General features: G+C 39.4%; 2 protein-coding genes across 8 annotated transcripts in view; one reads left to right on the forward strand and one right to left on the reverse strand.

Moving 5' to 3' along the window:
* SPOUT1 (SPOUT domain containing methyltransferase 1) overlaps positions 1 to 14,139 on the forward strand; it is a 61,233-nt gene that overhangs the window by 38,179 nt on the left and 8,915 nt on the right. For 5 of the 7 annotated variants that reach the window (XR_011923520.1, XM_072431233.1, XM_072431236.1 and 2 more), the window contains one exon: positions 324 to 2,214. The exons of 1 other annotated variant lie outside the window; for it this stretch is intronic. The gene's annotated coding sequence lies outside the window, so the exon portion shown is untranslated. Of the gene's footprint in view, positions 1 to 323; positions 2,215 to 14,139 lie in introns of those variants that run through there. One more of the 7 variants, XR_011923521.1, reaches the window with a different exon arrangement.
* Positions 2,190 to 11,225, reverse strand: ENDOG (endonuclease G). Its single transcript, XM_072431231.1, has 4 exons — positions 10,935 to 11,225; positions 9,671 to 10,240; positions 8,452 to 8,561; positions 2,190 to 3,575 (listed from the first exon to the last, which is right to left on the reverse strand). Exons 2-4 carry the CDS (start codon positions 10,145 to 10,147, stop codon positions 3,323 to 3,325), a joined length of 840 nt encoding a protein of 279 aa, XP_072287332.1. The 5' UTR covers positions 10,148 to 10,240; positions 10,935 to 11,225; the 3' UTR covers positions 2,190 to 3,322.

Here is a 14,139-nt window from a genome sequence, read left to right on the forward strand (position 1 = left end):
TGAATATGTAAATATACACATCATATATAGTAAGTAATGCAATGAAGTTTTCTTTGTATCTTTTTTTTATATGAAGGTTAAAGGTACAAAAAGAACATGGATAAAATATGAATATATATGTTGCTTTATAGTGTTCCTCCCGAAGATGTGGATTTATCCACAAAACGCATTGAGAAAAGTAGTAATCATGTGACAAATAAAAGAGGGAAATCATGATCAAGCTGTACTTATGTAGTGATGTTTGTAGTGACTGTTTTTAAAAAAAATATTAAATCTGTTTTTAATGTGGTAATACTTGTACATACTTCTGTTTGTTTGCATAGTGGCCCGCAAGGTTTATTCCAATGTTAACAGCGGTCTACAGATGAAAAAAAGTTGGGCGCCACTGAGTTAAAGAAATTGGCATAACAACCAGAGGACCACTATTTTCAAAAAGGAGGTTGGCAATGAAAATTCTTAAGTTACTTTCATGAGAGATTAAGTGAAAAAAGTGGAAAAATGACCAAACATGACAAATTTGACCTGTTGCATACATTTTAAAGCATATAACATCCAGGACCATCTTTAATGGATTGTGTGTGTGTAGCTATATTTTTTTTCTAGTGCTATGAGAATGAAAAAGTAAGGTAACCTATTTTTTTATCATATCATTGGACATGCATTTGTTGTCTTGGGAGGAGTCTAAGGACTGGAAGCCACTGTAGGCAGTGACCAGAACTTGGACACTGAAGGGACTAGTGTTCTGGGTAATCATTATCTGAACACTTGCCCAGGGCAGGGCAGCCGCACCATCAGAACAGAGGTTAGTGCTTCTCAAAAATTTTACAGAATAGTAGTGGTCCGTGATAGTGTAGTACTATACTCACCTAAACTACCATGTGACATTTGTGAGCTTAATTGTTGGCTAGATATATTTGCCTAATCCTATTTTAAGTCCAAGGTCATCCTGTTTCAGTGCTTCTTATGTTTCTTCAGTTGCCTTCTAAAATTCTATTGTAGGCCTATCTTATGGAGCACAGAACAAAAAAAAGGAAGGCTGAAACCCTGAAAGAAAACCAAGTATTCTGCATATTGCTGGTTAAAAAACAGATTAGCCGACAATCCAGTCAGAACTGGAGGACAATTACAGAGATCTTCAAATTTTTCTAATACTGGAAAATCTGAATAAGAAAATTTGTCTTTTTTTCCTTTGTTAGTCTGAGAATGAAGTATGAGGATCAGATCTTTTGTTCCTCCAGACTTTTTTTTTAGAGTAAAAGTAAAACCATGGAGTGAGAAAAGAGAAGTTTTCTTACTCAAATTCTTAGTTTGTTTTGTGCTGATTACCCGATTAAGAAAAAAAAATATTTAAAGAAAGAAGGGTTTTTGGTAACAAACACCTCTTTCTTTAAATATTTTTTCAATTATTTATTTTATTTTTTTGAGAGTTTGTCAATCTAAAATGTCATCTGTGACAATATCCCTAGAACAGGGCTGTGCTTGTTACTACTTCTTAACCTTTATTAGCTTAAGAACAGTTTCACTTTAGAGTATCATACTGGATTCTCTCCATTTGCAGGAGGCCATATGAATTTCACTGACAGCTCTAAAGCCCGGTAGAGAAAATGCATCGGCCAAGCCAAAGAAATGTGAAGTGTCCATTCTGGAAAATCTCAAGTCAATTAAACTTCATCTGTGGTAAACCAGAGATGAAACTGTTTTTCTAGTATAGACCAGATAAAGACTCATATGAATCTGTGTTCAGTGTACGAAAAATCTCCGAAAAGCTGCATACACACGTGCAAATCTTGTCGTTGGAAAGGAGCTTTTATGATCCTTTCCAACGATAAGAACTGCATAGTGCATGAACAAGTGCTGTACATACAGCACTGTTCTGCTCAATGGAGAGGGGAGAGGGAGAGGGATGGAGCAGCACCCTGCGGCCCCCTTCTCTTGCATTATGATCCACCAGGACAGATCCATGGACGATGAACGATGCAGGCTATACACACATCTGATTTTCGTCCGTTCTGCGCCCTGAGACGATTATCGGGCAAGAAAAAATTTGACGTGTGTAAGTAGCCTAAAGACTTTGCCGAGATCTCACATTTACCATTCCAGGTGAAGATCATGGACTAAACAGCCAGATGAACATCCCTGATTTGTAGGCAAAACACATTTGTAAAATACCTGGATAAGTCACATTCCTATTACCAATTAAATTATTTTATTACATTCTTTTGTCTGGTAAATATTTACTCAATGTATATTATTTTAATGTGTTTTTACATTAAGCGACCCATGACAACCTCTCCCCACAGTGCCACAAGACACCTCTAGCCATAAGAAGTCTACAGAGAAACTGACAATGTAGGTAGTGTAAATTTTCTGGTTCCTTCTGGTGACCATCACTGGACTACTGTACTTTAGAATGGGTGGAGTTCAGCAGGAAAAATTGGTGAGAGCTTTGGTAGAAAATCTTGAAAGTGTGCAGACACCAAAAATGTTCACAAGTATTGACAGGTATGGCTTCATTTAAAATCATGACTTTAAAAATATTGTTGCCTATAGCCACACTAAATATCCACTTTAAAAGCAACCAGCTAAGTTTTACCTTAGTGGCTTAGCATAGCAGCAAAATTTGAAACAAATATGCAGAAAAAGAGTTTTGTAATCTGCAGGCCCAAGCATTGTTACATGTTGGCAAAGGTCTGCTTATATGCAAATACAGATTTTCTTAAAAGTCTGTATTTGCATGGCAGTTTTAGGTGTGTTCAAGACTAGAAAAACTATTTATTTTTAATACAAAAAGTTGCTGACTGCCTATCGCATCAGCTGTTTACTAAAAATTATTTTTTTTTCATGATTTTATATCAACCTAAGTACTCTCAATATATGTTTATTCAGATATATTATAAAAAGCAAGATAATTTAATTATTTTCAAGTGATTTATCCAAGCAAGAAAAAGTAATTCCTATTAACACCTTCTTCACCCCTCGCCTTCCCATTCCAATATATCCAGGCATAGGAGAGTGTGTTAGATGTTTCCCATCTCTAAATTGGAAATGCTGGCACATGGTGATTGGCTGCTTAGTCATTCCATGTCATGTGTGGAAAGGGAGAATTTTCTTTAGCACTGGGTAAGTTCTAAGCCCTGAATAGGCAGGACTTCCCTTCTTTGTTCAGTGAAAGGGAAAGTATTATGTGAAGCTAACGAGGCCTCCATTAACATGAACCTGTTATGATTGGCATGGCAGCTTACAATGATGGGTCCACTGTTAAGTTTAAAGCAGATTAGGATGGCATCATTTGCCACCAGCAGTGATGGCTTTTAAATTAAATTTAAATTGTTGTCTTGAGAATGTTTGGGAGAAAAAGCAGACCGGCAGCTCTCTCAATACTTTCTATTGGCACCAAAAAGCGTTCCAAGGGAATCTTGTCATCCACAGGAGAGTTTGGCATGACATAGGGTCTCAGTTCAATCTCACCGTTGAATTTCTCCAGGACAACTACCTTAAAGAAGTGTGTTGGGACAGCCACATTGTTGGTACCAATCACTTGGTACTTGACATACATTTTACCATCTTCTTCCATCCTAAAAAAAGATGAGTTTGAATTATTTTAGGTAAAAATGTGAAAAATAAAAATTCTTTCATTTTTTTTTTTTTTTTTACAAAGTGAATGCAGCAAGGAGGTAAAATGTACTACAAATTTGATTGTTACTAATGAAAATGTTAGAATGTCATGGGAATCAGATGTTATTTCTATACATAGATATACTATGCAAAACAGTGTGTGTATAGCCGTGTTGTCCTAATAAAGCTCTTACACACGACTCGTTTTGCCTTGCTTGGCTGCTTCAGTGGTATTATTTAAGGAGCATGTATACAAAATAACAGATATATAAGTCTGTATATATATATATATATATATATATATATATTATAAATATAATAATAGTTCTCCCCAGAGGGTTTTAGCCGGTTGCTCCGCCCGGCTGCTTTGAATACCCCGCCCAGCTCTCCTCGGCAGCTCTCATCCTCTGCACCGATCTCAGTGAGGCTGTTCTGTGTCATCCGTTCAGAGGATTGCTGCTGCAATGAGAGGTGAGCACACACAGTTCAGCCTTCATGTGAAGGAGACACAAGCAGCCCTGCCCCCATCTCATAGCACAAGCTCAGATTTCTATTTTTTAAAAATCTGCCAGTGAAATGTATTCACTGCTAGAGCTGTGTATAAAGTCTGCATGTCTTTCTGCATCCTCACTGCTCTGTGTACAAACCTCCATATCTCCTAAACTGTATGTCACAATGACTTGTAATTTTCAGGGTGCACAGGGGACCCTCATAGATACTAGTTACTTTTTGCAGCCAATTGCAACAATTGCAGCCCCCCAGCTTTAAAGAATTTCAAGATATGGGGATCATAAATGTAAAAAGTTATAAAAATTGAACTTTGGGGTTGCTGTTTCAGAGGAAAGTGCAACTAGGAGTCCTAAATTGAAAATGCAAATTGGGGACCCCGGAGCCACTAACATAGCTGGTACTGCTACTAGCTACTGTCTGCTTCTCTTCTTTGAAGCCCAATTTCCCAGAGGTGGGGGGTACAAAACTGAAAATATAGGTGCAAGTGGCAGGCACATTCTCCCAGTACAATCCCATTACTACAGCATTATTAGAACATAAAATACTCTGCCAATCAAAATGGGCTTCCCTGCCCTGTTACACATTCCTGTCCACTTACCTAATATTCTGAACTGAAGGGTTAAATAAGTATTGTTACAAGACTGTATAGCTAGAGCTAATGTGAGCCATATACTTTTTATAAGCTATATTTTCATATAAGGAGTTGTATTTCTTCTTCTATCTACTCAGTTTAATTGTAACCAGATAGCGAAAATTCTAAATTTTTTGGAATGCAATGTATGCCTTGCAATGTATCAAATAACACTATATATGGCCAAAACTTAAACAGCTCTACGTGAACAACGACAACGCCCTTGTATCCTGTATGTATAAAAAATTGTTTTGTCAGAATAAAGATTAGAGAATATTCCTAAAACCATACTGTGTGTATGTGTTATTGGGATATCTCTCTAGACGTCTGTCTCTGTGGGTGAAGGAGAAGTCAGGGTGCATTCGAGGAACTAGAAGTGGAAGCAGATCCTTTCATGAACTTCAGTTGGGGAATGGGGAGGTGTAAGAAACCAAAAATATAGGTACAATTGGGGAACATCTGTGACTAACATTCCCTAAAACGTCATCACTATGGCATCATTAGAAAACGAACTCTGCCCACTAAATTTTATTGAGGTTGAGGTACTGGAAGGTTACAATCATGTGTAACAAGGAAGTGCATTTTGATGGACAGTTTTTTTTTTAATGTTGTAATGATGGCATGGTGATGAAAGGTGATCGCCACAAGTGTCTCCCACTTCCACCTATATTTTTGTTTCCCTGCACCTCTTAATTCTGGAGAAATTGGGGTTTGAGGTAAGATGCAGACAGATATGTGTACCAGAGCAGGCAGCACATTTTGCTAGGTAGAGATTTATGTTCTCATAATGCCATACTAATTACATTTTAAAAAGGTTTAGCCACAACTGTCCCCCACTTGCACCTACAGTTTCAGTTTCCTATGCCTCCCTCCACGTGTACCTTAAAAATTAGTTAATGCAACCAATGGTTTATGAGATATGAAGGTTTGAACACAGCGAGTTGTTAGGCTGCAGAATATGACAAGAAGCTTTTACACACACAGCTATCACACTGTGCTGCCGATGACATCATTACACACTGTGGATAAACTTCACAGACAGTGTTTTTATATAGAATATGGGCAGTGATGAGAGGGGGTCACTGTCTGTCTTGTCCCTATCTGATATCACATGCATGATGCTATTAAAGCATCTCCACATTTTTAACATTATATTAAAGAGTGACTTTCTATGTTATGTAATGGAAATTTTTTTTTTTTGTTTTTACACTTAAGTCTTCACTTCCATTTCGGTAAAGACCAAAGGGGAAATCCACAGCCTCCTGGGATATTTGTGTCACATATCCCAAGAGGCTCTGCACTGCTCCTTGTGTGCATGCACCTTCAGAGGCTTTCTTATAATGTAAAAAAAAAGTGTTTAATCTCATGCATGCGCAGTGCAAGGCAGCATTGGACGTACAAGTGAGCATTAGAGAAAAGGTGGAAGCTGAGCCAGCATGGGCCTGCTGGGCTAATTTTGTAAAAGAATCAAGTGAAAAAAAAATCCTGTTATCAATCCTAGGTGCCCATATACTATTACACTACTACAAAGGATTACACTCTTAAAATTTAGAACACTAGTAAGTTGGGTCACAATACACGGCATAGGACAGTTGTGGCAAAATACATAGAATAGAAAAATTGGATATACTAACGGGGCAGGCATTAAAAAAGTAACAAATAATTGGGAGAAGGTAGAACACAAACAATAGGAGGTTACTGGATACCCATGGCATAAACAATTGGGAGCACTAAATTTGCAGTATTTTGCCACACACCCTTTTTTACCACCTGGGTACAGCTTCCTACTACCCGGCTGAAAACATTTTTTGGGGAGAACACAGATATAATTATATATATACTGGTATAGACAGCAAATACAATATTTGCAGTACATGAGATGATTGCACTTTGAGTTATTCCCAGATTGTACTCTTGATCAATTATTCTGTTGGATAAACTAATGTTTATCTAGAATGTTGAGGTAAAAATAATGACATAATGAAAATGTTTAGGATGAGGGTAAAAAGAGAGGATTTTTACTTACTTTGGTTTAGACGTTGCACATAAAAATATATAAAGGTTAGTATATCTTTTAGGCTGTGCCTTGTGAGGGGTAAAACAAAACAGTTTTAAATAAGAAAGCCCGGCTAAAATAGGCTGGGGAATTGGCATCCCCGTGTATTCTACTGCACGTGTGCAGGGCAATGAGTTCTGCGCATGCATTCCAATGTGTCCTGGGGAAAGGGAGTCCCCGTGACGTCATTGGGACTCCTACTCATCACAGGGAGGGCGGCCCCATGGGTCCCACTTTCCTAAGATCGAGAGTTGATCAGTTGCTCTCAACTCATCATACGGGGGAAAGAAAGGCTTACACAGGAGGCAGATCATCAAGCCTTTCTTTCCCCCGCATGATCCATTGAGAGCAATGGATCAACTCTCAATCTCATATCGGAATGCGTGCGCAGCACTCATTACGCTGCATACGCGCAATAGAATACCTGGGGTTGCCAGTCTCCCAGCCTATTTTAGGCAGGCTTTCTCATACAGACAACCTTTGGCTGCTGCTGCACCACACACCATACTCGTGACCAGACAAAAGACTAAAAGGAGGGATAGAGAGGGGGAAAAAAATAACCTTTTTCTTCTTTTTACTTCCTACCTTTAGTAAATCAAACAGAAATTTTCTATAAAAAGAACCTGGCCACACCTCCTTCCCACCAGGATGAAACCAAGTACTATTTCAAATCATACATCCTGTATGTTCTTTTCACCCAATTATCAGTAAGTTATTTATTAAGATTATAGCTATTTATATATAGCATGTAACTAACCATAAGAGCCTAACACATCCTCATTAAAACTGTTTTGATCTCATTGATCTTGCTGAACTTTTAAAATTATTTCATTTATTGCAATAACAAAACAAATAACATCCGATTCCCAAAACGTTCCAATAGGCCATAGTTGTAATTATATATGAAGACTGCCTTTTTGAATACATAATTATTCAATACAATATTTCTGGCCTCAAAACCCCTCTCCTTTTTTTTTTTTTTTACTTTACACGTTTCACTTTGAGCGGCGGACATTTACTTTGAACTATAAACAATCGATAAGGAGAGATGCTACTTACATACTCACTCACTGATTAGCCATCTGGCTTTTCCATTTACAATTCCTGTGCCATCTATCCATTGTCAAATGTAAATATACACATAACCCTGTGGACAGCCATAGTTGAATTTAGAGATGAAAAATATCAGGTTCTGAAAACCAATGACCCTTTCAGGTCCTACCCTAAAGCAGCTCTATACTGAAATAATCTTTTTAGTTGCAGATAAAGTGGGGAAGAATTAGAATATCTTTGTCCTGTCACTGATTATCCTATCACTGTTGACAAATTTTTAAATAGTAGCAAAAAGTACTAAAAAGTTTCCAATGACTAACCAATAGGGTGGATCACTGGGAATCCAATTGGGTATTGTGACCAGATGTTTCATATCAGATCTGTACCTTAGAAATTGTCACATGACCCTTTGGGTTTTTTTTTTTTAAGCAAAACAGTATTTCAGTATACCTGTAACCATTACTGCAAAACTATTACCATAACTTGAAAAGCATGTATGAATACAGGTCTGCTTTAAACTTTCCACTTTTCTTTAAGTAAGGAGCTCCTGTTTACTGTTGAGTGTAGCTGTATGTATTTGACTTACTTAGGTAGGAATAGGGGACCGGTACAAACATACACATTCTTATTACTCTTTGTTAGCGATCGGCAGTATTGCTCCAGGTTGTTCCAGGCGTTCTGATTGAGATTAGGATTCTGAAAGAGTGAAAGTATCACATCATTGTACAATACAACTGATTCTTACAAAATATGTTAATAAAGTGGTTTGATTTAACGTTCGCCTTTCATCATAATGATGTCCCTGCACTTCACCGTCTGGCCAAAAACAATCTACGTCCCAAGGCCGTTGTTGACTATGTAAACAGGCATACACTGGATCTTAATTCAAACAGTGCCTACAGATAAAGGGAATATACTTGAACAAATAACACTGACCGTGTAGCTATTTAAATAACTTAAATAATTAAAAATGCAGATTTGCCACATGTAAAAACATAGGGACACCCCTATATTTACCAACACTGCAAATATATAAAAAGGGAGTGTAAATGTGGAACTGGTCTTCTTTAACCCTCAGATAACAAAGATCTGTTTTTTTCTTTTGATGTGACTGATATGTGAGATATTATCATGCCAAGATCAAAAGAGATCTCCAAGCTTTCACAAAGAAGGTGGTAGAGGTCTATGAGTGTTGCAGGGGAAAAAAAGGATTGCCAAATATTTTTTTATGTTCTGGGTAGTTTATTGAGAGTCCAAAAAGTGTTTTGTTCCTATTTTGAATAAGTCTCTGTTGCCAAGCCTTATGTAAAGAACATATAAGTTTGAAGAGAAACTAATCAATCTTTACGGCAACGATAGTAGTGTAAAAGTCATAGTAGTTAAAGTGGATTTTCGATCTTTACATAGCTCTACTACGTTATGGGTAAGCGCATAGGTAAAGCATACTTTTTAAAAAATTAATCCCACTGTAAGGAAAATATGAGATGTGCAATGTTTCTTTTGTCAAAAAAAATAAAGCCCTTGCTCCTGGTAGCTTTTTGTTCTATCTCTACACTGTATGGCACATGCTCCATGTAGTGTAAAGCTTGTGTTTGTGTGTGTGCCACACACAAAGCCAGCCACTATATGCAATGGCCATCGTAGCTGGAGAAATAGATGGCTCCTTCCAAGTGTTGACAGGTCCAGGTAAGCTGCACATGGGTAAATGTGCCGTAATGAACAAGTAAGCTGTAGATTAATTTAGATTTACATTTTATTTGATTGGTGTAAGCTAAATTTTGATGGGTAAGAGAAAAATAAGTGACCTGTGGGTACACGTTACTTAGTATGAAAGTTTCATCCATAGCCTGCTGACTCCACTTATGATTGGCTGCTGCTGCCAAGTGTCCTCGGTCAAATCCACTTGTCTTGTAGTCCGAGTTGGTGGCCCGGTGATAAGGATGTACAGATTTATCTTCTCTGAAGTCACAGCTCCTCCGGTCAGCAGTGCCCTTTATACACTCAGTGTTCAGTTGTTCCAGTACCCACGCTGGGCCGCGCAGCCTCTTATCATAGCTGAGGACATGGGACTGGCGAGTCTTAAGCTGGCTGAAGCCTGGTAGTCCAAATCGAAAGATGCTAGAAGAAGGGGGTAGAGACACCTCTGAAGCTGCCTGTACGATTGAAAGTGGAGAATCACATCCAGATATGTCATGTGGTCTCCAGTTAGTAACCCCTGCACCCAGTGCAGAACCAACTGCCAGGGATACCCCCGAGACTAATATCCAACTATTAAGTCTCATTTTCAAACCTGCAGATGATGTTCAGACACCACACAGTCACCTTCTTCCTTACAAGTAGGAAAAAATCAGTACTGTTCTTCAGCACTGCTGTTCCTGCAAAACAAAGAATCAATATTTTTTATATATTTTTACAATGTCTCAGACAAATCCTACACCTGACACACAAGTAAAATACTGGATTTTAAATGCACCATTACCTTTTGGATGCTGTTTTTTTCTCTTCATTTTAGGGACCATTTACCATAAATCTAGGTCAGTTTGGGTGAAACATTTTTTGTCTGCCTACAGTTCTGCTTTAACAACATGCAAATAATAAAACTTTTTTATTTTAAAAATAAAAAACTAATATAAGAAATAGACAAAAAAAGTTCAAACTAGAGCAGTGTTTCACAAACTTTTTACACTGGGGGAACCTTGAAATAAATCTCAGGAGCCCCTGCGAAATTATAATATCCACAGCTCGCAGTACATTAGTGCGTTGATCAATAGGAAGAATACTTCTTACATTCCTGATCAGTGTGAAGAATGTCACCCTTAAAGATAGCCAAAAATATAATTGGAATCCGTTAAACTGACCTGAGAGGTACAAATCATTGGTCATTGCATGGCAATATATCCTGGAATAGATCATGTGAATAACCACTGTGGGATCACAAAACAGCACCTACTTTAAAATATTTTAGCATAAATATGCAGAAAAGAAAATGCTTTAAACAGAAATGCCTAGGGAGAAATAAACATGTTACATAAAGACTAAGGAGAGTTTCCTATATGCACTGAAACCTACTGAAGAAGGCAGTGTATATAATGGTTGCAGATCGTGCAGCTGGCTATCGATGCTGAGACTTGCTGTTCTGCTCCACCTTTGACTTTAACTTGCCTGTCCTTGACTTGTCAGGTGAACACACACCCGGACAAGAATTTCAATACCAACAGCGAAGTAAGTAGAATAAAGAGTAATAACAGGACCACTTGGAGAAGAAAGATAAGGAATACAATGCACAAAGCACGTTGTATACTCGCAAAGATATTCTGAGATAGGTTAGCGGCTACTTCCTATCCAGGAGAGGGACCTGGAAGTGACGTTTGGAAGAGAAACGGAATTGGGCGGGGCTTCACGAATCAAACTTCAAGCCAGGTGTCCTAACAAAATAAACTATGTACAATGTACGATAACCTGATCGTCAAGAAAGTTTCACTTTCACTTTGCAGCATGTCATTTACTGCAGCCTTACATCTCTCCCTGTACAAACCCCCATATCTCCTGATCAGTATGTCCTACCGACCTGAAATTTTCAGGGTACATTGGGGACCCTCATAGCTAGCAGTACTCTACATTTTGTCTCCACACCTTTAATAAATTACTAAATATGGGGGTCATAATTATAAAAGTAGTGAAAATTGAACATCAGGGTTGCTGCTTAAAAAGTTACTGTGTCTAGAAGCCTAAAATTCAACAAATTAGGGACTCCTGGGGCCACTTACATAGCAAGGAGGTGCGACCCCCCAAATTTATACAGACCTGTCACAAAACTAGAAAATGTTCATAATACAGTACACTGTCCCCTTCCATACTTTTAACCCCAATTTCCCAAGAATGGTGCGGTGCAGTTAAACAAATTCATAGGTGCAGATGAGAGATACCTGTAGATAACACCCTCTAAAATTTCATCAATAGGCCATAGCCAGAACAGGTAGAACTCCGCCCATAAGGAAACGACCCTGTTACACATTGCTGGAGGCTTTCAGCACCTGAAGCCCAATTTCCCAGGAACAGTGGGGTGCAGGTGAACAAAACTAGAGGTGTAAGTGGGGGACACCTGTAGATAACATCCCCTAAAATTTCATCAATAGGCCATCGCCAGAACAGGTAGAACTCCGCCCATCAAAACAAACTACCCTGTCACACATTGCTGGAGGCTTCCAGCACCTGAACCCCAATTTCTAAAGAACAGTGTGGTGCAGGTGAACAAAACTAGAGGTGCAAGTGGGAGACACCTATGGCTAATACCCCCTAAAATTTCATCAATAGGCCATTGCCAGAAAAGGTGGAACTCCACCCATAAAAAAAAACTACCCTGTTATACATTGCTGCAGGCTTCCAGCACCTGAACCCCAATTTCCCAGGAACAGTACAATGCAGGTGAACAAATTCATAGGTGCAAGTGGGGGATACCTGTAGATAACACCCCCTAAAATTTCATTAATAGGCCATCGCCAGAACAGGTGAATCTCCACCCATAAATAAAAACTACCCTGTGACACATTGCTGGGGGCTTCCAGCACCTGAAGCCCAATTTAACAGGAACAGTGCTGTGCAGGTAAACAAAATCATAGGTACAAGTGAGAGACACCAGTAGATAACACCCCAAGAAATTTCATCAATAGGCCATTGCCAGGACAGGTCGAACTCCGCCCAAAAAAACAAACTAACCTGTTACATTTTGCTGGAGGCTTTCAGCACCTGAAGCCTAATTTCCGATGAACGCTGCGGTGCGAGTGAACAAAACTAGAGGTGCAAGTGGGGGACACCTGTGGCTAACACCCCCTAAAATTTCCTCAATAGGCCATCCCCAGAACAGGTGGAACTCCGCCCATAAAAAACTACCCTGTTACACATTGCTGTAGGCATCCATCACCTGAAGCCCAATTTTTTTTATGGGCCGAGTTCCACCTGTTCTGGCAATGGCCTATTGATGCCACAGGTGTCCCCAACTTTCACCTCTAATTTTGTTCACCTGTATTGCACCGTTTATGGGAAATTGGGCTATAGGTGCTGGAAGCCTACAGCAATGTGTAACAGGGTAGTTTTTTTATGGGCAGAGTTCCACCTGTTTTGGCAATGGCCTATTGATGAAATTTTAGGGGGTGTTATCCACAGGTATCCCCCACTTTCACCTCAAATTTTGTTCACCTGCATTGAACCGTTCATGGGAAATTGGGGTTTGTACTGTTAGCTATGAGGATCCCCTATGTACCCTCAAAGTTTCAGGTCAGTATGACATACTGTTCATGAGATATGGAGGTTTGTACAGGGAGAGTATAAGGCTGCAGTGGGAGAGATGTAAGGCTGCAGTAGATGACATGCTGCATTTATACACAAAGTGAAAGTGAAATTTTCCAGACAATTAGGTCATTGTACACACCCAGTGGTATCCGCCCCCTGGCAGTTATTTTTCAGGGGTAGTTTTTTTTGTTAGGACTCAGGGAAACTGCTGTTGAGAGGCAGAGAAAATGGATTCTCAGTCTCCTCACACAGCGCAAAAATGTATGTTTCTGTGTGATATATTATAAGCTGTCAGGTTAATTATGGGTGTCATACCCTATTATAGGGTGCATTGGTAGTTATGTGGGGGGATATAAGAGAGACAGGTGATGGGGGCACTGACATTGCAGGGGGATATGGGAGTGTTCAGGAAGGGATTGTTAGGTGATTGGAATGCATTGTTATTATTGCAGAATAAACTGAGGGTTAAGGAAGTGTCAGCCAGGTGATGGTGTGCACTATTTTTGTTGTGAGGTAATATGGTGGTACAGGAGGGGGAGAGACAGGTGATGGGGTGCACTCCTATTGTTGTGATGTAATATGGGGGTACAGGAGGAGAAAAGACAGGAGATGGGGTGCACTCATATTGTTGTGAGGTGATATGGGGGTACAGGAAGGGGAGAGACAGGTGATTGGGTGCACTCCTTTTGTTGTGAGGTAATATGGGGGTTACAGGAGGAGGAGAGACACGTGATGGTGTGCACTCCTATTGTTGTGAGGTAATATGGGGGTACAGGAGGGGAGAGACAGGTGATGGGGTGCACTCCTATTGTTGTGAGGTAATATGGGGGTACAGGAGGGGAGGGGCAGATAATGGGGTGCACTCCTTTTATTGTGAGGTAATATGGGGGTACAGGCGTGGGAGAGACAGGTGATGGGGTGCGATCCTATTGTTGTAATGTAATATTGGGGTACAGGAGGAGAGACAGGTGATGGGGGGGCACTC

This window comes from Pyxicephalus adspersus, chromosome Z (genome assembly GCF_032062135.1).
Source record: "Pyxicephalus adspersus chromosome Z, UCB_Pads_2.0, whole genome shotgun sequence".
Classification (NCBI taxonomy): domain Eukaryota; kingdom Metazoa; phylum Chordata; class Amphibia; order Anura; family Pyxicephalidae; genus Pyxicephalus; species Pyxicephalus adspersus.

Excerpts from the sequence above, each read along its gene's own strand:
- ENDOG (XM_072431231.1), bottom strand. The coding sequence starts at position 10,147 with ATGAGACTTAATAGTTGGATATTAGTCTCGGGGGTATCCCTGGCAGTT. Across the intron at positions 8,562-9,670 it reads TAAGTAACGTGTACCCACAG|AATCCTAATCTCAATCAGAA; the intron begins GTCACTTATTTT and ends TCACTCTTTCAG. Across the intron at positions 3,576-8,451 it reads GGTCCCCTATTCCTACCTAA|GATGGAAGAAGATGGTAAAA; the intron begins GTAAGTCAAATA and ends ATCTTTTTTTAG.